The following is a 26,519-nucleotide window of genomic DNA, read 5'->3' as shown; positions in this document are numbered from 1 at the left end:
GATGAAATGACTGGTAGGGGAACATAAAAACTTCATAAATGACAACTTTCTACCATCCTAACCACTAACAATTTCAAAACACTCATGAATTCAGTCCTGGAAACCTGACAGAAGTCAATCAAGTATATGTTCTACATGGATCTTTACATCTTGAAAATTACAACCAGAAAGAGTCTAATTGCTAAAAACTAATAAAGAAATGAAAGCAGAGCTCAATTGGATTACAGATTGTTTTTTCCGAAGGGCAGATTCCCACTTCATGCAGCTGAGAGAATTGAAAACTGTTCAGATTTGAGGTAAAGACTTGATATAAGTGATCAGAATATTTCTCTGAATTTTAGATCTTTCCCAATTATACAGAAGAATCTGTTTTGCTATTTTACCTCTTGTCCCCCAAATGCATTCACTGGAAGCAAATGGCCAGCTTGAATTCATTATCATCATCATAACAATAATGAATTATACCTAAATGGCACCTCTGACGTATAAACCTGGTTTATACAAGGATCTTATCTCAGAATTAATCCTCCCTTATAACTATTTCAGTCAGATCTATGAACAGCATTCTTTCTGGAAAAATACTAACTTCATAAGATCTGATCATATTCCAGACAATATAAAATATCACTCTCTAGGACCTGATAACCCTTTCTTCTCTGGTTTATTAGAAAGTGTCCAATCACCACTTTTCAACAGTTTCCTGGAATCAATTTTATAATACCCCATAATAGGTATGAAAATTGTCAAAAAAACACCAAGCTTCTAAGTATAATTGAGGTACAAAAGAAACTGTATTTCAAAAAGTCACAAGACAATGCTAGAAAAAGTCAACCAAACTGACTACATGTAGGATGGATTTTCATATTTAGATATAACTACCTTGTTTTTTAAAGTTAGTTTATAAATTTTAAAATTATTACTGAAGAGGGAGACATTTATAGTTTAGTATTCAACCATATAAAGTTGCAAACATATAAAGGCAAATGTTTTAATGGTTTGTTGAGATATTTAAGGGAAAAACATAAAAATAAAACGTGCTACACAATGACATTTATCAACAATGAACAACATATTTGATGGTGGTCCCTTAAGACTGTCACGTAAGGATATTATAACCCTCTTTAGTTTGTGTAAATACACTATGATTTTCACACAGTGAAATCAACTAAGGACATATTTCTCTGAAAGTATCCCTGTCATTAACACATGAATGTATATGACCCATGAAAATGTAAAACAATATATCATAAGAAAATAAAACTGGGAAAGACCTAAATAAGAGACAGTTGATGGTGGCAAAAAAATAATAAAGCAAAAAAAAAGACTAATGGGGCTATTTTATTAGATGCTGACCAACAAAACTTGAAATTAATGCCAAAATTAAGCAAACACAGGAAGATACACAAACTGAGCATCCAAATTTGTGAATTCTAAAATAAGTAGACACCAAAAAAAGTCATTTTACAACTATAGGCTTAAATATCCTTTTAGGTCTAGTTCCACATTTAGACTCCAATTTTTCACTCTAACTATGTTAAGAAACAATTTTCTTTTTAAGAAAATAATAGTAATACACACACAATAGGAAATTTTTAAAAAAAGGAAAACAGAAAAATCGCCTGTAATAATACTGTCCAGAAATAATCAACATTAGCCTCTCAAGCCATTTTTATATAGGGGTTCATTTAAGCACAAAGCATTCTCTGCCATTTCTTTTTATTTTGCTTTACTTTTCTTTATAGCACTTTTTATTTGAAATTATATTCTATAATTATTTGTTTATTATATACTTCCCTACCAGAACAGAAACTCCTTGAAGGCTTATTGTCTTTATTTTACCACTGTAAGTCCTGTTTTTAGAACCATATCTACCAATTATAGACATTCCATAAACATTTGTTGAACAAATACATACATTTTTAAATTGAGATCATATTGTAATCAATCTAAATTAGGTTAGCTGCAGAGTGACTAAAGGGGTCAAGACAGAGTTATTCACAATGCAAAATTTTGTATCCTACTTCTTTCACTTAACTTTACCTCACGTTTTCTCTTGTCTTCAGATATTCTTTGAAAACATAATTATCTTTTAGAATGGCTGCATATGGATGCATTACAATTTACTCAAGCATTCCCTACAGTGGGATATTTCAGGTTATTTCTAATATTTTACAGTTCTAAGCTATGCTGAGATATAAGTAAATTTTTTATTTGTATTTTTAAAAACCACATAATGGAAATTAATTTACCTGTTGGGTAGAAAAGCTTTTCCTCATACCATCTGGAAACACTGATGACTTTTTTTTACTCACAGTTTTATGGGATGCCAGCCGGTGACGTACTTGTTTCATGGTTTGACTAAGCTGCCAGGGAATGGAGGAAAAAAGAAAACAAAAACAAGTTAAAGTCTTAATACCAAATACACTAAGTGTTCCAAAAGGAAAACAGGTACCCATTATTAAAAATACGGACCTAATATAAGAGGATTACTTAAAAAGGAAATTTTGATCTATATAGTATTTTATGATATTATTATCATTATTCTAAAAGACTGAACTTTATAATGTAGGGGCTGTGATTCACATAATTTTTTAATCAATATATACATTATATTAAGTGTGAATGCCAAAATCAGAACTTAAATGTCTGAATCAATATACTTAGAAATTGTTGCACAAACTCATTCTTAACTCCCTTCTATTCCATCTTTTCAATAAGGAGTTATTTCTTCAACTAGTCTTTGTATGCCTAATTGCTTTCATCATTCCTTGCTAGAAGACTCTATTCCTAGTTGCCCTAAGACTCTTGGTTGTTTCCTATTGATACGAATCCTTTCTGAACACCCAACATTTGAAGACCAAGTTAAAGTATTTTCTCAGATCTCCTTTCCTTAAAGATGCCTTCCAAAATTAACTTAGAACACATCTCAAAAGAATCAATTTGTTTCAACTGCACTAAATAATCTCTGATAAATGACTATTAATATTAAATAGATTGACTTTATTTTCATTCCTTGTCTCTAACTAGTAATTTCAGTATATACCTATTTTGATATCTTTTTCAGAGGAGCACAGCCTATTTACCTCTCTCAAATCTGCAAGGTATGACCCATTAGGGAAAAGAAACAAATGAACCATGTACCATTTTTTAGGATGAGCGCTGCAACTCATGGTGAACAAGCAAACCTACATATTCTTAGGAACATTTTGGCAAAGTCAGGACCATTTGTAAGCCATTCATTGAAAGATCAATGCTATCTATACTCCCTTGAGGGGAAATTATGGCTAAGACTTAACAGATGTCAGTAACAAATACTTAATGATTTTTAACTAAAAATGAGCTAAGAAGGAAAAACTCTCATTACTAGCCCAGTTTTTCTAACAATTATATCATCTCTGCTTAGTCCTTGCTTCTAGAAATCCATACTGCTAACCAGAGAAATCATCTTGAAACATTACTCCTTATTTTACCAAGGGCAGGACTTCTAAATTAGGTTAGCTGCAGAATGACTAAAGGGGTTAAGACAGAGTTATTCACAATGCAAAAAGAGACATACATGCAGCTGAAGTTATTAAAAAAAAAAATACAGGGTCTGGGATTGTAGCTCAGCAATAGAGCACTCGCCTAGCATGTGCAAGGCCTTGGGTTTGATCCTCAGTACCACATAGAAATAAACTGAATAAAAGTATGTGTCCAACCATACCTAAAAAATAAATATTAAAAAAAAATACAAAGCCATAAATTGCCTGCTTCCTTCTCCACCACGTATGGTAGGTTTCATGGTCCCACATTTTGTAAACAGGATTCAAAAGTTCCAATGTAATAAATTTAAAATAGGGCTTCAGAATCTTTATTTCCTATCAAAGTCCTAATCTCCATTAGATTCAGATTGATTACAATTCCTTAAGTAGGATATTTCAACTGGCCATGCAATAAAAATATACTTTATGCTTTTTCTATTTCTTTTTCCACCATAATTCTTCACTGAACCTCAGTCTTGTAAAGGTCTTTCCAATGACTACTATGAGAACTACAGAAGGATGAACAATGGCCAGCCAAAGAAATCAGGTCTCAAATCTCAATCCCCGGAACCTATATATGTTACTTTGTAGAGGAAAAGGGCCTTTGTAGTTGTGGTTAAGTAAAAGATCTTTAGATGATCCTCATTTATCCAGATATGCATTAAATGCCATCCCAAGTATCCTTATAAAAGAGTAGTAGAGGGATATTCAATCTACAGCAGAGAAAGCAATACAAAGATTCAGGCAAACATTGATATGATGTGGCCACAAGTAAAGGAATGCCAGCAGAATTAAAGGTGGAAAAGACAAAAGAAACAAATTTTCCCCTAAAGCCTATAGAGGAAGCATGGCCCTATTGATGCCTTGACTTTGGTTCACTGAAACTGATTTTCAACTTCTGGCCTCTAGAACTGTAGGAAAATGCATTTCCATCATTTTAAGCCATTACATTTGTGGTGATTTTATTACAGAAGCTACCAGAAATGTAACTAATATAGCAAGAATCAAAATTAATATTAATAAGAATTAATAAAAAGCTATTCCACTCCTTGGCATTTGTCCAAAAGAACTAAAATCAGTATACTATAGTGATACATGTTTGTAGCAATGCAGTTTACAATAGCCAAGTTACAGAACCAAATGTGTCCATCAATAAATGAATGGATAAAGAAAATGTGGTACAATACACCATGGAGTTCTGCTCAGCCATAAAGAATATATTATATCAATTTCCAGAATTTGGATAAAGTTGGAGAACATCATGCTCAGTGAAATAAGTCAGATTCAAAGTTTAGGGTCAAAATTTTTCTCTTCTATGTGGAAGCTAAAGAGAAAAAAGAAATTAAAAAAGGGATCTCTCAAAAATAGATGGGAGACTAGTAGAGTAAAGGAAGGGGATTGAGGGAGGAGGGAAGAAAGGAAGAAAAGGGAAGGTACTGGGGAAATAAATTGACCAAATTATGCTATATATATATGTGAATATATCATAAAGAATCATACCTTTTTTATAATGATAATGTATCAATTTTTAAAAACAAACAAATAGAAGGGAGACCAGTAGAGTACACAAAGGGAATCAGAGGAGAGAGGAGGAAAAGGAAAGGGGAAGTATTAGAAAATGAAATGGAACAAATTATGTGCATGTATGAATGTCACAATGAATCTCACCATTATGTAAAATTATAATGAAACAATAAAGAGATATTACTATAAAATTATGCAAAATTATGTGCTAAATAAAATGAACAAGAAAATAAGTATACCTCTCTCACTGCAAGATGCTAATCCTACATGCTTAATTGTTTGTGTGGTTTATATATTAATTCATGCAACATATATTTATAAGTGTATGTTTAAAAATACATGTGTATTATGGGCACATGCTATGGGTATATGAACATTCAAAAAATAAAATTTAATTAAGTCTTTTTAATACTAGAACCTCAGACACACTATTCATTCTCTTATAGCCATTGTTATTAACCCACTAAGTCACAAGTTTTCAGTTTTGCAACTATTCCAATGAATCTGACACAAGTACATTAAAATAGACCAGAAGGGGCTGGGGTTGTAGCTCAGTGGTAGAGCACTCACATAGCATGTGTGAGGCCCTAGGTTCCATCTTCAACATCACATAAAAATAAGTAAATAAATAAAGGTATTATGTTCAACTATAACTAAAAAATATATTTTAAAAAATAGACTGGAAATCCATATTTAGAGCTTATATTGATGTGTCTGTGTGTATATACACATAAATATATTTCACATACCTATTTTCAAACGTGGTAGTCATTCACTTATTACTTTTCTCAAAATAATAGAACTCTAAATTCATAATTTTTAGTTCAAAAGTTACCATAAGTAATATATTTGTTACTACTCAATTTAAGTTTTTATAGGTATCCCACATCTGTGACAGTGGAATTTAATGGTTTAACAAAGATTAGCACTAAATCTGACCAAAACTTTAAAGATTCCCTTATAGAGATAAGTCATTCAAAACTGCATAGAAAATCTAGCAAATCAAAAATCAATATAACTCCAAATAAAGCAAAAAGCCATATACAGAAGGAAAAGTAATCACAGTTTACTACCTAGCTCAACTGTACTGTTTACATAGTCATAACAATGCAAATGTGGAATATCAATCTAAGCAAAATTACTACATAACTATAAAGAGAGGGTGAAGGTGGAAAAGGTATATGTGTAATAACAAGAGGGGATAGAAAGAGCCAAATCTTCGTATTTCAGAGACACCAATATAAATGCCTGAACTGTTTTTAAAAATCAAGAAAGAACATCACAAGCATCTTACTTAGAAATATCAAAGTTAATACCAAATGATACGACAACAACAACATTCCCTTTTGAGGAGGGAATGATAAAATGTGAAAGACATTTGTTTTTAAACTGTAAACATTGTACATATCTACTTCTTTTACTTGCTTAAACTATATGCATATATAATTTTAACAAAACATAAAATTTAAAAAAAGATTCCTTTACAATTTCCCACAAAAAGCTACCTCTCCATGAACAACATAAGCATGTAGAATCATTTTGGGCTTTCATAATGCATATATAAATGCAATTATTTCAGACCTCAGGAATATTCTAGAGAACACATGCCTGTATTTTCTTCCATCCAGTAGGAAGAATCCTTGCCAACAAAACTTGGCTCATACTGACCCTTAAAGACAATATCCCAGATATATTAGATAATTAATCATAGTACCTTCTAAGGAAAACTGTCACCCCCACAAACCCTAATAGAGGGACAGACAGCCTTTGGCAACACTGTGCCTAGATTTTTCTGATTAGATTAGCAACAACATCAGTGATGTTAGCAAATAAATACAGGTCTTGAGGCAATGTCTTATACATTTACAACAAAAGGTCTGAACCACTCACAGAAACATAATTTCAACAATGAGCAAAGGGACTTTTATCTGATAAACAAAAATTTTACTATATAAGCAAATTTCAAGATTTAAATCTTAAAATCTAAAGCAAATAAAATTTTATGTTAAAATTTAAAATATCAGGCAAGTACACAAGATAAAATATGACAGATAATCTACTATGACTCTTTTCATTGTTCTTATTTTTTCAGTTCTTTCTAATGTTCATGCATTTTTTTAGCCAAATAAGATTTAGAAAGGTGGAATTTATGTAACTACATAAACTACACAGGTCATGGGAATAAAGCACAGCTAAGATCTACCCAAAATTGAATTCTATTCAAGTACAATGTAGCTTTTTTGCAAATTATATCATACTGATTTTTAAATGTTCAGACTTTTCAGTGCTGGCACAGTGGTGCATGCCTATAATCCCAGCAGCTTGGGAGGCTGAGGCAGAAGGATTTCAAGTTCAAAGCCAGCCTCAGGAAAAAAAAAAAAAAAAAAAAAAGCAAAGTGCTAAGCAACTCAGTGAGACCCTATCTCTAAATAAAAAATATAAAAATCAGGCTGGGGATGTGGCTCAGTGATTGAGTGCCCTTGAGTTCAATCCCTGTTTAAAAAAAAAAAAAAATTTTTTTTTTTTACAGTGGTCAAAAAATACTAGAGTTAAAACTTACAAAAGCCCTTTATTATAGTCCATAAACCCCCATGCAATGCATCAGTTGCATTAGCTTTCTTTTGTAATTGTCACTAACAATCTACAGGATGGCCAGTAACCTAGATCTAACGCAAAAAAGGCAAACTGGACAATAAAGATACCTTATCAGAGATAATGAACTAGCAAATATTCTGAGAAAAATCAGAGATAGGTCCTGAGCCTAAAAGGCCCTAAATCCTATACTGGAGAAAAGACATGAAAGTAGCCTCAAGTGTGCCAAAATTACAAAGCTATAATAAGTGAACACAAGTTAATAGAAGAAAAATAAGTTAATAAGAGAAGCACAAGTGTAGAAATAAGATGACCTAGGTTTGCCTATCCTGGTTTGCCTGGAACTGTTCCAATTTTAGCACTGGAACCCCATGTCCTGGGAAAAACCCTCAATACTGAAAAAAGAAGGAAGGATAGGATCAACTGATTCAAGTTAACAATTAAATACTAGTGTGAAGCTCAAAGATCCCACACTCTTGGGGCTATTGGAACTACCTTAAATCCAGAAAAACTTTCAAGTTATACACTCTTGAAAGGACTAGGGATAGGTATAAGATTTGGATTCTGACTTTATTAACCCCTGGTGCTTAAAATAAACTTCCCCTTGCTTGGTTAGCCTAAATTCTTGCAGCCAAAAGAGTTTAATTGAAAAACTAATTTTTTCAATAGTAGAAGAGAGGAAAATTTAGCTGGTTGTTTCATGTCATTTAAACTTTAACTTCACAGAAAATAATTTTCCCAAGGTATTTTTAAAAAGTTGGAAAACTAGCACTGTAATGAGAGTAAAAATAAAAACAAGAGCATAAAAGGTTCAGTGAGAAACAAATAGAAAGCCAAGTTAACCTTACAAGGAAAGAAACAGTGGTGAACTTAATAGTCTATAAATTTTAAAAATATTATATAGTAAGAATGAAACTGCTAAGTTATTCTTCACTTTCCCACCAAAATGAAGTAATCAAGGGACACCATAGAAACTCAACTCCTAAGGATAGATATCAGTTCTAACAAAAGAAATGGCTGGTTCTATTTTATGTGATGAGCTGAAATTTCTTCCAGTTCTATGACTCTAGCTCCTAATTTTAGGGGCCTAATTGTATCTGATCTTTGAATAAGTAGGTAATACTAAGTATTAAGAGATTCTGGCCAAACCACATCTGAAATAATAAGACTATGTTCAGATTTGGGGGCCATAAGCAGCATTTAGAAAAAAAAAAATCAAAAGGCTTTAAGAATGTAGAAATCCAAAAGAAGAAAAATGATAACTATAATTAAATACTTGAAGTCCTTTTAGAAAGTATTTTATTTTTTATTATTTGAGAGGGCAAAACTAAAACCAACAAATAAAAGTGATACAAAGGGCTGAGGTTGTAGCTCAGTGGCAGAGTGCTTGCTTAGCATATATGAGGCACTGGGTTCAATTCTTAGCACCACATATAAATAAATAAAATACAGGTCCATCAACAACTAAAAAATTTTTTTTATTCAAAAAAAGTGATAGGAAATTTTTGACCATTATATTGAAAAAACAGCTATAATAATTCCAAGTATTCTAAAAATAAAGTGAACATTCTGAAAAAGTAGTAGGATATCCAATAGAAGTGTTTTAGCAGAAATTAGATTGATATATATCACTGATATATATCATTGATATATATAAATACACACACACACACACACACGATGATATAAAAGAACTCTTTACAGAGAGAAAAACTGAATCAGATATCTTTTTGGGGGGCAGGGGAATAATAAAGAATGAACCCAGGAACACTTTACCAATTAGCTGTATCCCCATCCCTTTTTATTCTTTGAACACACTCTTGATAAGTTGCTAAGACTGCCCCTGAACTGGCAACCTTTCTGCCTCAGCCTCCCAAATCACTAGGATTATAGATGTGTGCCACCACACCCAGACCAATATCTTTTTTTAACATTTAATTAAAAGCTTAAATAACTTTAAACATATGGAAAACTTTAAACAGAAATAAAAAGAAGACTATATTACCCAGTATTAATACTATTTATCCATAAACTTCCTTCTCTGGCTCACTCTTATATTATTCTGAAGTATACTTCAGAAGACAAATCAATTTGTCCTTAAATATTTCATATGCCAGATGAACTTTAAAACACTTCCAGGGCTGGGGTTGTGGTTCAGCAGTAGAGCGCTCGTCTTGCACGCACAAGGCCCTGGGTTCGATCCTCAGCATCACATACAAATAATAAATAAATAAATAATAAAGTTAAAAAAAAAAAAGCCACTTCCAATTCAAGATTCTGCTTCTGTAGTTCCAAGATACTAGGAAACTGGAAAGTCCACTAACATTTAGAAAATGAATTATGTTCACCATGCGCTTAATCAGTTCTAGTTAACTAGGGATTTAGAGTCTGACAGTTTTATTGCCTAGCTTCATAGTGACATCTAGTGGATTAAAACTGCAACAAAAAAAGCAAGATTAAAAAGCATCTATTGTTAAATTGTATGGGTAAAAGTTCACATGCCCAAAATAGTTAAGTCACTAAATATTCTTTAGAAAATTCATCTTCTTCCAAGAAAAAAAAATTAAAACAAGGCATAAAAAGTTTTTAAAATTTTGTAATATTCAGTGCTTTTTATAACCTGATTTTTCTTACTCATCTAACTTCATTTTCTGGTTCTTTATAAACTATCAACTAGAAAGCCTTTTTCTTTTCTTCACAAATATACCAACCACACTGCAGATTCTAAGTCTTTAACTGTTTCTCTCATTTCAAAATTCTCTTATCAATTCAGCTTACCAATTCAAAATATACAACCCCATCCATTTATTTCATAAATTCTTCCCCTATTATTTCCTCAGAATTTAAATATTTCTTAACTCTCATGGCAAAACTTAATTGCCAGATACAGGAAATAGGTCCATAATATTATTTAATAGACTAGGGACTATTAGCTTTGTATACCTACCTGGAAATATAAGTCCACGGAAGGTTCCATTTCACATTTCATTAGTATCCCCACAATGCTTAATAAGTATAATGCATTCAAATACATGCTGACTAATGTGTTCAATCCATGCTTTAAACAAATGCAGTCCATAGCCATAAGTACCACAAAAGCAAAGACTGAAGGTGTCTGAGTAAATGTTCTATTCCTGTATTTTATACAGTGCCTGGCTCAATAAATTTTTGCCAAATTGTTCATAATATTAAAAGAGAAAAAATGATTATGAAAATTATTACTACAAACCAAACAAAAAGTTCGTTTTAGATAAAGGAAATTTAAAAACAAAATTTCAACATTTCATATACCTCTAAAGCTTTCCTATTTATACTAACAGCCCAATCAGATTATGACTAAGTACATTAACTTAGGTAGTAATACAACTTTTATTCTCAGAGTCATTTCCACATTTTTTCTCCTCCTCTCACTATCCTTAGGAAAGTACTTTGTTTTTTTAATATTTATTTTTTAGTTTTAGGTGGACACAATCTTTATTTTTATGGGGTGCTGAGAATCAAACCCAGTGCCTCACGCATGCTAGGCAAGCACGCTACCACTTGAGCCACATCCCCAGTCCCAGGAAAGTACTTTTTTAATAAGATGAAGAACAACTTCCAAAGTAGAGGTGAAGAACATACCAAATGAACAAAAGCTCAGGTACACTAAGGAAGGAGCTGTCTAGAAGTCAAGTATTTGAATACATGAATCTAGTCATAATTCTTAATTAGGTATATAAAATGAGTTATTAAATAAAAAGTACATATTTTACAAAAATTCTGGATATGTTTAGGCACTCCTATATTATTACTTTACCTACAACCATAGATCCATTTATTAAGGTAACAAGACAGAAAAGAAAAAACATACAAAGTACTAAATGAAATACTCTATAGAAGAACTGAATATCTTTGCAACAAAGGTAAGAATCACTTCTGTCTGTATGCTACAATGTAACTTAAGCAGAATATAATTTCATTATAATTGAGAAAATCTGTTCTTTGGCCTGAAGCTCTTTCTAATGAATTTTGAATTCTAATACTTGAGCACCTTTCTTTAGATGATTCTAAGTCATACAAAATAAACCAAAATGTAAATTAGAAAAATACATATAAAAATAAGCATTATTCCACTGGTCTCTATTTTTACAAAGAGTAAAAAAGAAAGTGATAAAAAGTAAAGTTGAATATATCCCTATTTCATATTCTATCAATGTCATATTTTTAGTTTAGAGGATGGGGAAAAATCAAATATAAGATAAAACAAGTATGCACTTACAGCTTGGGCTTGTTGTTGGAATAATTCATTCTGATTCTCTCCATCTTTTATTGCACTCCCAAACATCTGGGAAGCAGGTAACCCAGAACTTCCAATTGCAGCATTCAAATTGCTTGGAAAAATACTTGTCCCTTTAGGAGTGAAGTGTGCTGGATCTGAAGATTGCATGGCTATAGAACCTTCTTTTTCTGCCTACACAAAAGAAAAAGGAGGGATATGAGATGCCACTCCAATCCAGTGTAATCAAATAATGGTTGGGAGAAATTAGCTGGCAAAGGAACTAACTTTTACCAGTTACCTGTTTGTATTAATAACATTTATATTATTTCACTTATTTCTCACACAATCTTGTAAGAGAAGCATCATATCCATATTTTATAGATATTTATTCTGTTTTTTTAATTTGTTTTTATTTTATTTGTTTATTTTTTATGTGATACCAGGGATCAAACACAGTGCCTCACACGATAGGTAAGTGCTCTACCACTGAGCCAAAACTCCGGCCCCATTGACATTGTTTTTAACTATTTAATGAAAGCAAAGAACACATCAGAACACACAGCAATAAAACATGATTTCTCTATATAAAAACCTTGTGTACTCACTAGAAAATCAGATTATATAAAGCATGAAATTAAAAGAAAGTGATACTGTTACTGCCTAATAGTTTATCTTACAGTATACATACTTTGCACTCAATCATTATTCAGGTTCACTTTTAATTTTTTTTTATTAGTTATACATGACAGTTCAATGATCTTGACAGTTCATACATATGAATCAAATGGGGTATAATTTCTTATTTTTCTGATTGTACAGGTTGCAGAATCACATTGGTCATACAGTCACCCATATACATACAGCAATAATAATGTCTATTTTATTCTGCTGCTCTTCCTATCCCCTCTTCTCCTCCCCTCCCCTCCCATCCACATTTTTTTCAATATTTATTTTTTAGTTGTAGTTGGACACAATATCTTTATTTATTTATTTTTATGTGGTGCTGAGGATGGAACTCAGGGCCTCCCACATGCTAGGCGAATGCTCTAACGCTGAGCCACAACCCCAGCCCCCAGGTTCACTTTTGAACTTACTGCTTCAAAAGACTTCTGAAGCTGTTGCTGTTTTTTCAGTCTAATTTGTTGATTGACTCGGTGTTTGACTTGTCTCTGAAAATGTCTCAAAGCTTCTTGTTTTTTTCGTAGTTGTTCCTTTAGTTCTTCTTCAATCATATGTGCTGAAGTCTTCAAAGATAAAAGAATTAATTTGCCTATCAGAAGTTTTGTCCATTAGGGCTGTTGCAAACACAAAGAAGTCAGGATATAATCCTGGAAAAAATAATTCAGTTCTATAACCCAAAATTACCAGAAGAGTAAGAAAATTATGAGTGTTCAGAGATAATGATCTACATAGTGAATACCAGGTACTTAAACCAAATCATAAACTAAAAATTAGAATTCGTAAGTACTCAAATTTTAATTATTTATTAAACTGAAAATAAAAATGTCCACATTCTTTTTTCCCCACATTTTATTGATTCTTAATGAACCAATTTAAACCCACTCCTGTAATACATTTTCTAAATGGAGTAAATGGTACTGATACACCAGACTGCTCAGATCTCACCAGATATATCCTACTGTAAAACTCCTTCATACTCAGAATTATTCTCCATTTTTAACATAGTATGTTCTTATTTTCATACCCACCTAGTAAAGGGCCTGCTCAATCTTCAAGACCATCTAAAATCCATCCCTAGTACCTCCCATAACACGCTGAGCTCTTATGCTATGGCATCTCTCATTTTACTAATTTTACTGAGTTCAACATTTATGGACTCATCCATCAGATTATGAGCTCTTTAAGGACAGGAAATGCATTTAATATCTACTTGTTTTCCCTACAATACAGTATAGAGCCCTGATTATAAAGGTACTGAATAAATATTTATAAAATGCTTTCTTCCTCAATAATTCTAAGCAATCTAGAATATTTCATCACATTTGAGTTCCTGATTTGCATTCACCTCCTCTAAGTGCTCTGAACAACCACAGGAACGAAAATAACAGCCATTAACAGTTTTAAGGATCTATTATATGCAAGCACTTTATATCATATCACTCTATCCTCAACACTACCTTCAGTAGTATGGTAATTCTTTGGTACAAATGAGGACACTGGTGTTCAGAATGATTAATCTTCAGCAGAAGCCCAAGATTCTATAGCTGGCTACTAGCAGAGCTAGAAGTTTCTGTTACTCTTAAAACTTTTATTATCTATCCTGTATTGCTTTTCTCCTGACTATATGTTCTTCTTTCATAAGGAATTTTCAAATTAAATTAAATCGTCATGATACCTGCTTCCTATTGTTTTTTATACCACAGTGATTTCAATCTGAAGAGTATCTCAAGGGTTGGGGTTATGGCTCAGTGGTAGAGCACTGGCCTGGCATGTGTGAGGCACTGGGTTCGATCCTCAGCACCGCATATAAATAAACCAATATCCATCAACAACTAATAAAATATTTTTTTTAAAAAAGAGTATCTCAGTTTATATTATAAGCTCCTATTAAATTCTCAAAAATAAAATGAATTTTAATAAAATTAAGGTTTTCAAGAAACCTATCCCATAAACTATTCTACAAGAATATGGTCAATTAGAGTAGAATGTACAATACAAATAGCAAGAAACAACGGAGTAAAATAATTCCAAAACAGAATTATTTACATAATAAAGTCTGAACTGACGCAGATTAGACCAAGTCTAGACAAATTTAAGCCTCAATAAATCAAGCCTCCTAGTATTTATGCTCATGTTTAGTATGTTGCCACACCAAATTTGATCCAGCCTTGAACATATGATAGAATGAAGTAGAAGTGTTGGCTTTGTGACTTCCCAAGCAAGGTCATAAAGCAACTTCTACCTGAAGCTCTTGGAGTGCTCGCTCACTCTGGGAGAAACCAGAATCATAAGAATTCTCACTACTCTGAGAGTACCATGCTTGAGGAAACACAAACTGGCCAAATAGGCTTTCTGAAAAAAGAAAGATATACAACCAGCCCCCAGCCATTTTAGTCATCCTGGCCTAAGTGCCAGAATGTGAGCAAGAAAGCCATCTTAGACAACAGCCTATCAAGCATCATAAGAAGAAGCACCAAAGAATCCAACCAACAACCCAGTCAAGCTGTCCCAGACAAATTAAGCTACCTCTGATGAAGCCCCAGACACTTGAAAAGCAGAGACAAGCCATCCCACTGTATTCTGCCTAAATTCCTGACACAATATTTTTGCTTTGTCAATAGATTCTCAGCAAAAGATAACTAGAAAGTATACTAATGTAATAGCCATACATGATAATAGGACAGCAGCGTCACTTAATGCTAATTTAATTATTGGGAGGGAATGGAGATCTAAGCTCTAGCATTATTTTTAGGAACCCTGATGACTCCTTAAAATTGGGGGGGGGATGAATAGGAGTTCCTCTTTAGAGTAGACATGATGTTAGTGTAACAAGTTTTAGAAGTAACTACTTTCATCTACTCTGAACCAATAGTGCTATTCTGTAAATAAGAGTGGATTCCCAAACTAGACAGGCTAAAGTAATAAAGAGATGTATTAGATACTTGACCAAACTTCCTTCAGCTAAAATTGATTCGAATTTTTTAAATGAGGGAAAGAAGACATGTTTATACATATTCCAGTCTTAAATTTTTGAATTAATGTGTAGGAACTTAAGATTCAATTTTTTTTTTTCCAATACTGGAGATCAAACCCAGGGCCTAACACATACTAGGCAAGCCCTCTACCACTAAACTACATCCCCAGCCCCTCATTTATTTTGTATTTTATTTTGTTTATTATTATTATTATTATTTGGGGGAGTCCTGGGAATATCCCTGAGCTATATCCCCAGTCCCCCCCCCTTTTTTTTTAATTTTTTAAGTCAGGGTCTAAGTTGCTGAGGCTATCCTTGGCCTTCTGTCTCCTCCTTTAGTCTCCTGCCTTACATCCTGAATCACTAGGATTGCAGGCATGTGCTGCAGCACCTAACTCTTTTTTTAATTTTTAAGACAGGGTGTCATCATGTTACCCAGACTGGTCTTGAACTGGCAATCTTTCTGCCTCAGTCTCCCAAATAGCTGGGATTAGAGGTGTGCACTACCACACCCAGGATAAGATTTAACTCTTCTTAAAATACAAAAAGAAGCCAGACACAGCTGCACACGACTATGATCCCAGGAGCTTGGGAGACTGAGGCAGGAGGATCACAAGTTCAAAGCTGGGCTTAACAATTTAGCAAGATCCTATCTCAAAATAAAAAATAAAAATGGCTGCAGACGTTGCTCAGCAGTTAAGTGCCCCTGGGTTCAATCCCTGGTACAAAAAAAAAAAAAAAAAGGCTAGAAAAGAGCTTGATGGTGTCAAACTTTAGGCGGTTTGATAATGCTGACATGTGACATGACAAAGATGTCATAATCTAAGCCATTAAAAAGCTATATTAATAACTTAAATAATGAAGGACACTTGCACCAAAACTGATTCTTCTGGGATATTTCTTATATATCTTTTTTCATCCCCATTTCAACCATCCTTTTTTGAAGCTTTTCCTTTTTATTTCTTAGCACTATAAAAGTTTTGATGGGGACTGGGGTTGTGGTTCAAAGGTAGAGCACTCGCTTAGTATGCATGAGGCACTGGGTTCAATCCTCAGCACCACATAAAAATAAAGATATTGTATCCACGTATAACTAAAAAATAAATATTTTAAAAATATTTTTTTAAAGTTTTGATGGTATACTTCATGCTTAAGTTGTTACAATCATATCCTAACCTGTCCCCCTGGATCCAATCTCTCCCTAATCTTTAAAAGTTTGAAGAAATTAATTTAACCAAAACACAGATAATGAAATTCATTTGTAAATATTAAACAATAAAGTCAATCCCTTCTCCAAAATGTCCTATAGTTCCTCACCACCCTTATTTTCCATAGTCCTCCCAACCACCATTCCCCTAACTTTCCATGTCAATCCATAGAATCAACTCTTAGAATCCTGAACACACCTTGTTTACTTCCATCTCTCCCCATTTCCCTTAGGAGAATCATCCCACTCTCTTCCCAGATTATCCAAAGTCTTTTTAAACTTTCCTGGTTCACATAAACTCAATCATCTCTTAGCACTTAATCATGGTCTAGTGAGACTCTTAAAATTTCTTTCAGAAAATACATAGGGTAGAAACAAATCAGTTAACATATACATATACATATGAATATTAATTTAGTAAATATACTACCTTGCTTTGTCATTTAACATTTACTTCAAAATGTCTCATTTCTCCTCTAGGATAAAGTGCACATACTTTAGTGAAAAGGGAAAATACTTTTCCACCCATACTTTTCCTGCCCTCCTGCCTCATTACTCTGGTACATGTTTAGTTCCCAATCTATTTATACAGAAGATCATTACACATTTTGTGCATTCCATAAATATTTACTGAATGCCTATACTTATTAGGCAATATTTATTTAAGATAAAAGTGAGGTAATGATAAACAAGATTTCTTACCTATAAACAAGGAGCTTATACTCCATCAGGAAAAGTAGATACATAACGATTTACTATAATACAACTTCGTATTTACCTTAATAAAATTTTAACAAAAAGCTAAGGCGCACAGTTTGGGGAACCACTATCAAAAACCTTCTTATGGGGCTGGAGTTGAAGCTCAGTGGTAGGGCACTTGCCTACTAGCACATGTGAGGTAGTAGGTCCAATCCTCAGCGACGCATAAAAAATAAAAAAATAAAATAAAGGTATTATGTCCATCTACAACTAAAGAACAATTTTTTAAAAAACCTTCTTATATGAGAACCATCATGTAAACATGGACATGTAAATTTTGCAAAAGTTTTCCTTCATCTGAAATGCATCTCCTTTCAGGGCTAATAGACCATATTTCCTCACTCATGATCTACTATGTGCAAGAGCAGGAAGGAACAAGAAATAAGGTTCCTGTTCTCAGGGAATTTATAGTTAAAACTGTCTCAAAATCCCAATCAATTAATTTCTTTCTCCTTTTTACTTGAATCTCCATTTTAAAACATAGGTACTGTTTTGCAAGCAATCAAGTTTGTAAAGTAAACTGATATACATCCTGTCCCATGTATTATGACCTGCACAGTAGGTCTACTTAAATAGTATTTTGATTGTACCAACTAAAGCTCCAGCAAGTTTTGGCAAAAAACATACTTGATCTATAATCCTAACGCAAAAATATAATCTATTTACAACAAAACAGAAACAACATCCTCCAACTGTTCGTCTTTAAGCACCAAAAACTAGAAAAGACTAATAAAAACAAAGGGGGAATCATGTTTGGATCAAACTATCACTCACAGATGCTGGGATTTCCAAACTATTTGGGGAGGCAGGTTCCACCCATACCCCAACTGGGATTACAGCTTGATTCCTCTCAGCCAGCACTGCTAACACGTCCTTGCTCTTCGTGGGGTTTAAAGCCAGGGGTAACTTTGTGGAATTTTGAGATTTCTTGAGGGGAGCCATACGTCCTTGCATCTGTGACTTCTGATGAGAAAAAAGAAACGCGTCAAAAGCTCAAACCTCCTAATACATGAGTCACAGATCTCTGGGGAAGAGAGAAGCCCTAGGAAGCAGAAACCTGGCATGGAGCAGAAAACTAGGGATTCTAGAGAAATCTGAAAGAAAAAGAGCCGAAGGAAAAAGACGCAAGGAAAGGTTTTAAAACTGCCTTCTGAAAGAAATGGGGATGACAGGAAAGAGAAACAAGGTTCGAAAACGGAGAACTTAAGACTGTGCCTAGGAGTAAACACAGCGCGGGGAGTTGGAAGGGCAGAACCTGGGTCTGAGGCAGAGTCCAAATACCGTAATCGGTATCCGGATATGGAGAGAAACGCTGAACCCGCAAGTTCTGGGACAGATAAAAGCCTGCTTCAGAGGACGCGGGAGCCCACTCCAGCCCAGATAGCACTGGTGCAGTACGAGTCCTGAGCTCGGCCGGAGAGTCAAACTATACTGGACACTAAGGAAACCACCTCAAGTAAACCGCCACTTTCGGCGGACGCCCCTCCCCACCGCTCCACAGCCTTGTGCCCGCCCCTTCCGGGCTTCCCGTCACCGCCCGGAGGATGGGGAGGTGTGAGAGGCGGGTTTTCATGTGCCGGTGTCCGTCACTTCCGCTTCCTGTCCTGCTGACAAGCACGACTGGTAGATGTGTGGGGTTGCTGGGTAACGCGCGAGATAACGCGCGGCCGATCAGTGGACCTAAGACCGTTCCAAAACTTTCAGGAAAGGGCAGCTTTGAGCTGGTGATCTGACCGACTGGGTTGGCCACAGTTGCAGTTGAGGAAAGTACAGGAAAAGAATGGAAGGGCCCGGCGGGATTTCCTAGAGAAACAGACTAGTCAACAATAATTCATACTATTATTTTATATAATTCATTATGTTTGCAGCTGTTTCATACTTCTTGTATTTGAACATCGCAGCCTCATGAGTCGTCTCCCTCTCTGCTCCACACTAATGTAATGCAGTGTAATATATACACTTCATTAACCCTGTGGGACACCCATTCACATTCAAAATATTACATGCTTTTTATATACCACTGCTACTCAGCACTGAAGATAAATAGCGAGCAAAACAAGCAAATATCCTTTGTTAGGGGATTTATAATAAAGTGAAGTAACCGAATAAACATGAAAAGTTAATAAATGTGTCAGATTCTAGAGTGCTTTGGAGTGAAAGGAGACAGGATAGAGAATGTGTTAGGGGAGGACGGGAGATGAAATATTACATAGGATGTCTAGAGAAGGTTTCACTAAGGTGCTTTTGAGTGACGAATTAAATGATATAATATAACAAACCACTGTGGTATTTAAGGGAAGTTTTTACAGTGTTCCAGGTAAAGGAACAGCAAATACAAATGCCCCAAAGTGGGAGCATTGCCTGGTTGAGGAGCAACACGGAGGTTAGCATGACTGAAGCAGAGTGAAAGGGGAAGAGCTGAGACAAGAGACAAAATTTGAGGCCTGGGCTAAGGAACATATTAGAACACTATAAGCCACCATAAAGTTCTGAGACAGGGATTCATTTGGAAGGTTTTGAGCAAAGAAATGCCATAATGTGAGTTGCATTTAAAAAAAATATATTCTAGATGCTGTGTTGAGGAAAGAAGAGGCATGGATAGAAGAAAAACCGATTAGGAGGCTATGGGCAATAATACAGAGATTATGAAGTGTTGGATCAGCAAGTAGTAATGAAGATTGAGAAGAGATTGGATTCTGGATATATTTGGGAGGCAAGATTTTCAGGATCTGCTGAATGTGTGGATATGGACTGTGTATTGTGTGCATGTGATAGGACTTAAGGGAAATTCTAGTGGTTTCATCTTAAGCAACCAAAAGGATGGAATACTATTTACTACTGAGATGGTGGAGATGCTAAAGGCTAGGTTTGAGCTGCTTTCTGGTGTGATGTCTTGAGCCACTTTTCTACACCACAGTCTAATGCCATGATGTTCTGCCTTACCTCAAGCCTTGAGGAATGATGTTGGCTATCTATGGACAGAGACCTTTGAAACCAGTCTGAAGTAGATGTTCACTTGTCGAGCCAGATGTTTCTTCCCAGAGACTCCAGAAAGGAAAAGCAGAGAAGCAAAGTATGAGGTGAAGTGGGAGCAGAGACTAACAGAGAAACCTAGACCATAATTGAACCTCTAGAGAGCAGGAAACAGCCCACTTGTCCTGGTCACACATTTCCTACCTTCTGTCTGTCACCCATAGACAATGTTCCAGTTAATAGTTCTGCACACTTTTAAGCTCCACTGGAGAGAATGTTGGAAATTAGGACACCCAGGTGGGATTGGGAATCACAAATTGCCCCTGACCAGGATAGAACTGAACTGAAACTCCTTGTTCATGAATGGGATTCCTCTATATACAGACAACAGGGCTCTCTGTCACTACTGCAGAAGAAGGGAGAATCCTAATGAGGGAAGAGAGATGATTCTGCTGGGAAAGAAATTGACCAGGAATTATGGCTCTGAAAAGAAAAAGCCAACTAGGAGTTCAAGGAAATTAACAGTACTCATCTCCTGTCAGAGAAAACAATTCCAACAAAGGAATTCTCAGATTGACCAAAGGGTATTGGTAAGTTTAATCAGTACTTTCATTATAAAATAATGGAAAATAAAATAGACCAGAGGATCTTCAAGTGTGGTCCCATAACTGCAGCATAAATATCATCCAGGAACTATTAAAAATGCAAATCGCTGAATCAGAAACTGAGATAGGGACCCACCAATCGGTAGTTTAACAAGCTCTACAGGTGTTTCTCATGCAAACTAAAGTTAGAAATCCACTGGTATGAGCACTGGAAGCAAATTAATCACAGCTGTGAAGAACAAACTTTAACATAAACCTTGTTGTGGAACAAATGAAAAATTGAGAAACTATCAATTTAAATATCAGAGGTTGACCATCGTTGAGAAGTAAGGATGTAGCTGGATGTAAAATACTTTCTTAACCTAAATACAAAATGGGAATATGTTGACTCATATTTGTGATGGTTCATTGTTTTTATTCAGCTTTATTAAGGTATGATTAACCAAAAAACTGTATATTTACAGTGTGCATGTTTTGGTATACATATATATTATGAAATGAGCATGACAATCAAGCTTACATATCACTTCACCTACCATTTATGTGAGTGGTGAGAACCAATGAAATCCATTCAGCAAATTTCAAGTACATAATATGTTATTATAACTAGCCAACATGCTAAACATTAGGTCTCCAGAGCCTGTTCATCTTGTAACTAAAATTTTCTAGCCATTGACCAACAGTTCCCATTTTCCCCAACCCCATCCTTCTATTTCCTGTTACCATGAGTTCACCTTTCTTAGATTCCACATATAAGTGAGATAACACAATATCTATCTTTCTGTTCCTGGATTAATTAACTTAGTATAATGTCTTACAGGTTCATCCATGTTGTCTCAAGTAGCAGGATTTTTTTTATAGAATGAAAACCAGGCTAAAGTATGTTTCTTCCCTCATCCCAATTTTTATTTTTATTTTTTTGTTTGTTTGTTTATTTATTTATTTATTTATTGTATCAGGGATTGAATCCAGGGGCTCTTGACCACTGAGCCACATCCCCAGCCTTTTTTTATATTTTATTTAGAGACAGGGTCTTGAGGAGTTGCTAAGGGTCTCGCTATGTTGCTGAGACTGGCTCTGAACTCACCATCCTCCTGACTCAGCCTCCCAAGCCTCCAGGAATACAGGCATGTACCAAAGCACTTGGCCTTCATCCTAACTTTTGATATCTGAAAAAGATAATCTCCAGGTCTAGGCTAGAGCATCACCCCTCACTTGAAGGTAAAAATACCACAAGTAGGCATAGTTACTTGGTGGGGGGGGTCAACTCATAGCCTATAAAGAAGTGTGGCTCTGAACTCCTTTTCAGTGATATATTCCAAAGACTTCACTTAGTGGAATTACATAGTATTTTTTTTTTCATGTCCAACTAGCTTCCCATTGGCACCTTACCCTTCTTGGCCTACTTTTACTGGATATTCATTGTTAAAACTTAGCATATGCCATCAATTGATATTGTTTTGTCAAAGCATATTCAAACCAATAATAAAACATAAAATATAATTAAATAACACATGAGCAAGTTCTATACCACCTGCTACTTGCCTGTGCCAACCCAGCCTTTAACATCATGAGAATCAAAGTCCATTATAAAACAGTCAACACAATGCTCTATAAAAAAAAAAAAACATAAAAGTAGACCTAGACATTTCCTGACAGGTTAACAACACATCTAGCCCAGCAAAGGAAGAGAAGTGGCTGAAGCTACCTGGGATATCTGATCTAAAACCACACAGGAAGTTTCAGACTGAGAGCTCACTTATTGTATACTACAAGACCCAGCAGAGAACATTACACTGTGTGAGGCAGGGTCACTCTGACAAGGATCTTCTCTTTCTCTTCCCTTTCATACAGGGGCCAGGAATGAGGCAAAGTTTAATTTTTAAAAATAACATTAGTTCAAGATTTACCTTTAAATTTTTGGTTTACTTTAAATTTGACTTCCTGAATATGGATTGTCCAGTATGTTTACTCTAACATTTCACATGAGAATGTAATATTGCATTAAAGAGTCTGATGGTTTAAAATATAATGCTTTGCCCCAGAACTTGTTCTGTTTTGTTTAAGGCAGTGGGAGTTTATTTTTTTTTATTTTTGTATTTTTTACAATCTCTCATAGTCACAGAAAATTTAGGTTCCATATTTTTGAGAAGTATTTACTGGTTTTATTTACTGAAAGTGAGAAAGTAACTGACATTTTTTTTTATTCTCTCTTCAATAATGAGTGCAGGCCAAGGAATGAAATTGACCAAATTATATTCTGTGCATGTATGAATATGTAATAATGAATTTTACTATTATGTATAATTATAATTCAATAATAAAGAGAATTTTAAATAAAATTTTTTGAAAGAACTAGGTTTTAGAAGACCAGGAGTTCAGATGGGACAGAGTAAGTTTTATTTATTCAACCAACTTCCAAGAAACTAGTAAGAGAAAAGTGTCTGGAAGAAAGGTCTGGGCCAAAGTATAAATCTGAGAGTTATTAACCAATAGATTGGATGGAATTATCAATAAGCTGAGTATAGATAAGAAAATAGGTTCTTACGCCTAGTCCAACATTACATAGACCAAGAGGAGAATGCTGAGAGATTGGAAAGGATCAGTCAGTAATCCAAGGAAGAAAACCAGGAGTTTATTGACTTTCAAAACTAAGTGGAAGGGGGGGAGATTCCATTAAGGAAGACAGACCATCTGTGTTAAATCCATCTGAAAGGTCAAATAAGATGATGGAATTGACTATTGGATTCACCAAAATGGAGGTCATACTCTTTAAAAAGAGTATTATCTTTGGATCAATTAGAGCAAAAGCCTGATGTGATAGACGTAAGAGAGAATGGGAGAAATAATTGAAGACAATGATTTTATACAACTCCTTCAGTGAGGTTTTTTTGTTGCTGTTGTTGTTTGTTTGTTTGTTTTTTAGTTGTAGTCAGACACAATACCTTTATTTATTTATTTTTATGTGGTGCTGAGAATTGAACCCAGGGTGAGCACTCAACCGCTGAGCCACAATCCCAGCCCCTCAATAAGTTTTATTTAAAAGACAGAATTACACTGAAATTCCATCTCACTCAAAATGGCAATTATCAAGAATACAAAGTAACAATAAATGCTGGGAAGATGTGTGGCAAAAGGTATACTCATACACTGCTGGTGAGACTGAAAATTGGTACAACCATTCTGGAAAACAATATGGAGAGGCCTTAGAAAACTTGGAATGGGACCACCATTTGACCAGTTGTCCCACTCCTTGGTCTATACCCAAAGGACTTAAAATCAGCATACTACAATGACATAGCCACATCAATATTTACAGCAGTTGAATTCACAATAGCTAAGCTATAGAATCAACCTAGGTGCCTTTCAACATACAAATGAATTTTTTAATGTAGTATAATTACACAATGGAATATTACTCAGCCATAAAAAGAATGACTTCATGACTTTTGCCAGTAAACGGATGGATCTGGAGATTATCATGCTGAGTAAAATAAGCCAATCTCCTGCAATATATATATATATATATATATATATATATATATATATATATATATATATATATATGAAGTTCTCTCTGATGTATGGTGAATGCTAACATACAACATGGCAGATGGGAAGATTAGAGATTAAGTGGATTTGACAAAGGGGGAAAGAATGAAAGGGAAGAGGAATGAGAATAGGAAAGACAGAATTAAGTGATCACAACTTTTCTATGTTCATATATGAATACACAACCAGTGAAACTCCATATCATGTACAACCACAAGAATGGGATCCTAATTAGAATAAGTTATACTCCATGTATGTATAATAAGTCAAAATACACTTTACTGTCATGTATATGTCATGACCCTACCTATCCTTTCAGCCAATCATTTCTCTGTCTTTAAGACATGTTCTTTAAGACAGTGTATATTTTTTGTTGATGAGAATGATCTAGTAGGTCATAGAAAACTGATGATGCAGGAGAGATATGGGAGAATGTTTGCAGTGATGTTATTAAGTACGAAGGAGGAAATGAAATCTAGTGAACAAGTGAAGGCATTGGACTTCAACAGTAGGATGGATGTTTATTATGACAGCAGCAGTGGAGTTAGAATATATACTAATAGTTGAACAAATACACCTCCTGGTATTTGTATTATTCCTTCCTACATTGGGCCTGGGTGGATATGTATAGAAAAGAATAGAATGTGATGGCATATCACTTTGAGGGTTAGTCACTTTGAAAGAAGCCATGTATTCCATGAACAGTTCTATAAAGAGAGCCACCTGGCAAGGAACTGGAGTCTCCTGCCAACATCCCTATGAATTCACTTGGAACTAGATCATCCAGCATAACCTAATCAAATCTTCAGGAACTGTACTCTTGACTAACAACTTGGCTGCAATCTCATAAAAGACTCTAAGTCAGTCCACTCAATTAGAAGGTATGTGAGATAATACTTATCATTTTAAGATGTTAAATTTGGGGGTGATTTGTTATACAGCAAGACATAAGAATAAAGTTCACCAGCTAATAAAACAGAGGAAGAGATGTTGGAGACTTGAGTAAGGAAGAGAAGGTATAATATAGTTTTCCATAAAATAGGATTATGAACTAGAGAGATGTACAATGGCTGGATGGCATTAGGACCCAAGCAAAATTCATAATTACAAATTAAAATGAGACCAATTGTGTTAGCTTTTTATTGCTGATACAAAATACCTGAGAGAATCAAAAGGAGGAAGGATTTTCTGGGTGTGTTGGCACAAGTCTGTAATCCCAGTGACTCAAGAGGCTGAGGCAGGAGAATCACAAGTTTGAGACCAGGCTCAGCAACTTAATGAGGTCCTCAGCAACTTAGTGAAACCTCATCTTAAAAAATAAAAAGGGTTGGGGATATAGTTTAATAGTATAGCACCCCTGTGTTCAATCTCCATATTACAGGGTTGGAGCCTTCTGAGAAATTGAGGCAGCATAAGATGTCTTTTCAAATCCCAGTTCTTGCAATCAAGTCAGAAATATTTCAGACATGTCACTCAGAGTAACAGACAATGAGTTTATTAGAATAAATGGGAAAGGGGAAAAAGGAACAGTGTCAAGGGAGAGAGTGAGTCCTTTCAGAGAGGAAAGGAACTGTGTATCTTTCCTACATTCTAGTTTTATTGGGGAATACCAGAGAAATTTCCAGAAAGTCCGCTCAGGTCCACTTCTTAACTTTTGACTAATAGCAGGATGACATGAGACTTTCAAGTCCCCACTACCATGAAATTCTAGGTCACTTTGGCCCATGCTGACTGGTTCTATTTGGATTCTTAACCATAGTTCTTACCAGATTTTATGGTTAGAAAGGATTATCATTATCTCCCTGAATTCTGAGATCTAGTCTGTGTAGGTATCACAAAAGCCCCCCTCTGTCACTCCAGCCTTTAGGGTAAC

The 26,519-nt window shown here is 34.7% G+C and overlaps 1 protein-coding gene across 26 annotated transcripts in view; it reads right to left on the bottom strand.

Annotated features, from left to right (window-relative positions):
- The window catches only part of Ccdc15 (coiled-coil domain containing 15), a 96,612-nt gene extending 77,574 nt beyond the window's left edge, over positions 1–19,038 (bottom strand). For 12 of the 26 annotated variants that reach the window (XM_078047246.1, XM_040285475.2, XM_078047250.1 and 9 more), the window contains exons 1-5: positions 18,772–19,032; positions 18,291–18,479; positions 12,990–13,139; positions 11,896–12,087; positions 2,250–2,363 (exon numbers count right to left, since the gene is read on the bottom strand). In XM_078047246.1, coding sequence (XP_077903372.1) covers positions 2,250–2,363; positions 11,896–12,087; positions 12,990–13,139; positions 18,291–18,470 — 636 coding nt within the window. In that variant the 5' untranslated portion in view covers positions 18,471–18,479; positions 18,772–19,032. Of the gene's footprint in view, positions 1–2,249; positions 2,364–11,895; positions 12,088–12,989; positions 13,140–17,459; positions 17,480–18,290; positions 18,480–18,771 lie in introns of those variants that run through there. The other 14 variants (XM_078047261.1, XM_078047258.1, XM_078047262.1 and 11 more) reach the window with 10 other exon arrangements.
- Positions 19,039–26,519: the final 7,481 nt, after the last annotated feature.

The sequence above is a fragment of the Ictidomys tridecemlineatus genome, chromosome 4 (genome assembly GCF_052094955.1).
Source record: "Ictidomys tridecemlineatus isolate mIctTri1 chromosome 4, mIctTri1.hap1, whole genome shotgun sequence".
NCBI lineage: Eukaryota > Metazoa > Chordata > Mammalia > Rodentia > Sciuridae > Ictidomys > Ictidomys tridecemlineatus.
This window is presented reverse-complemented; position numbering and strand designations above follow the sequence as displayed.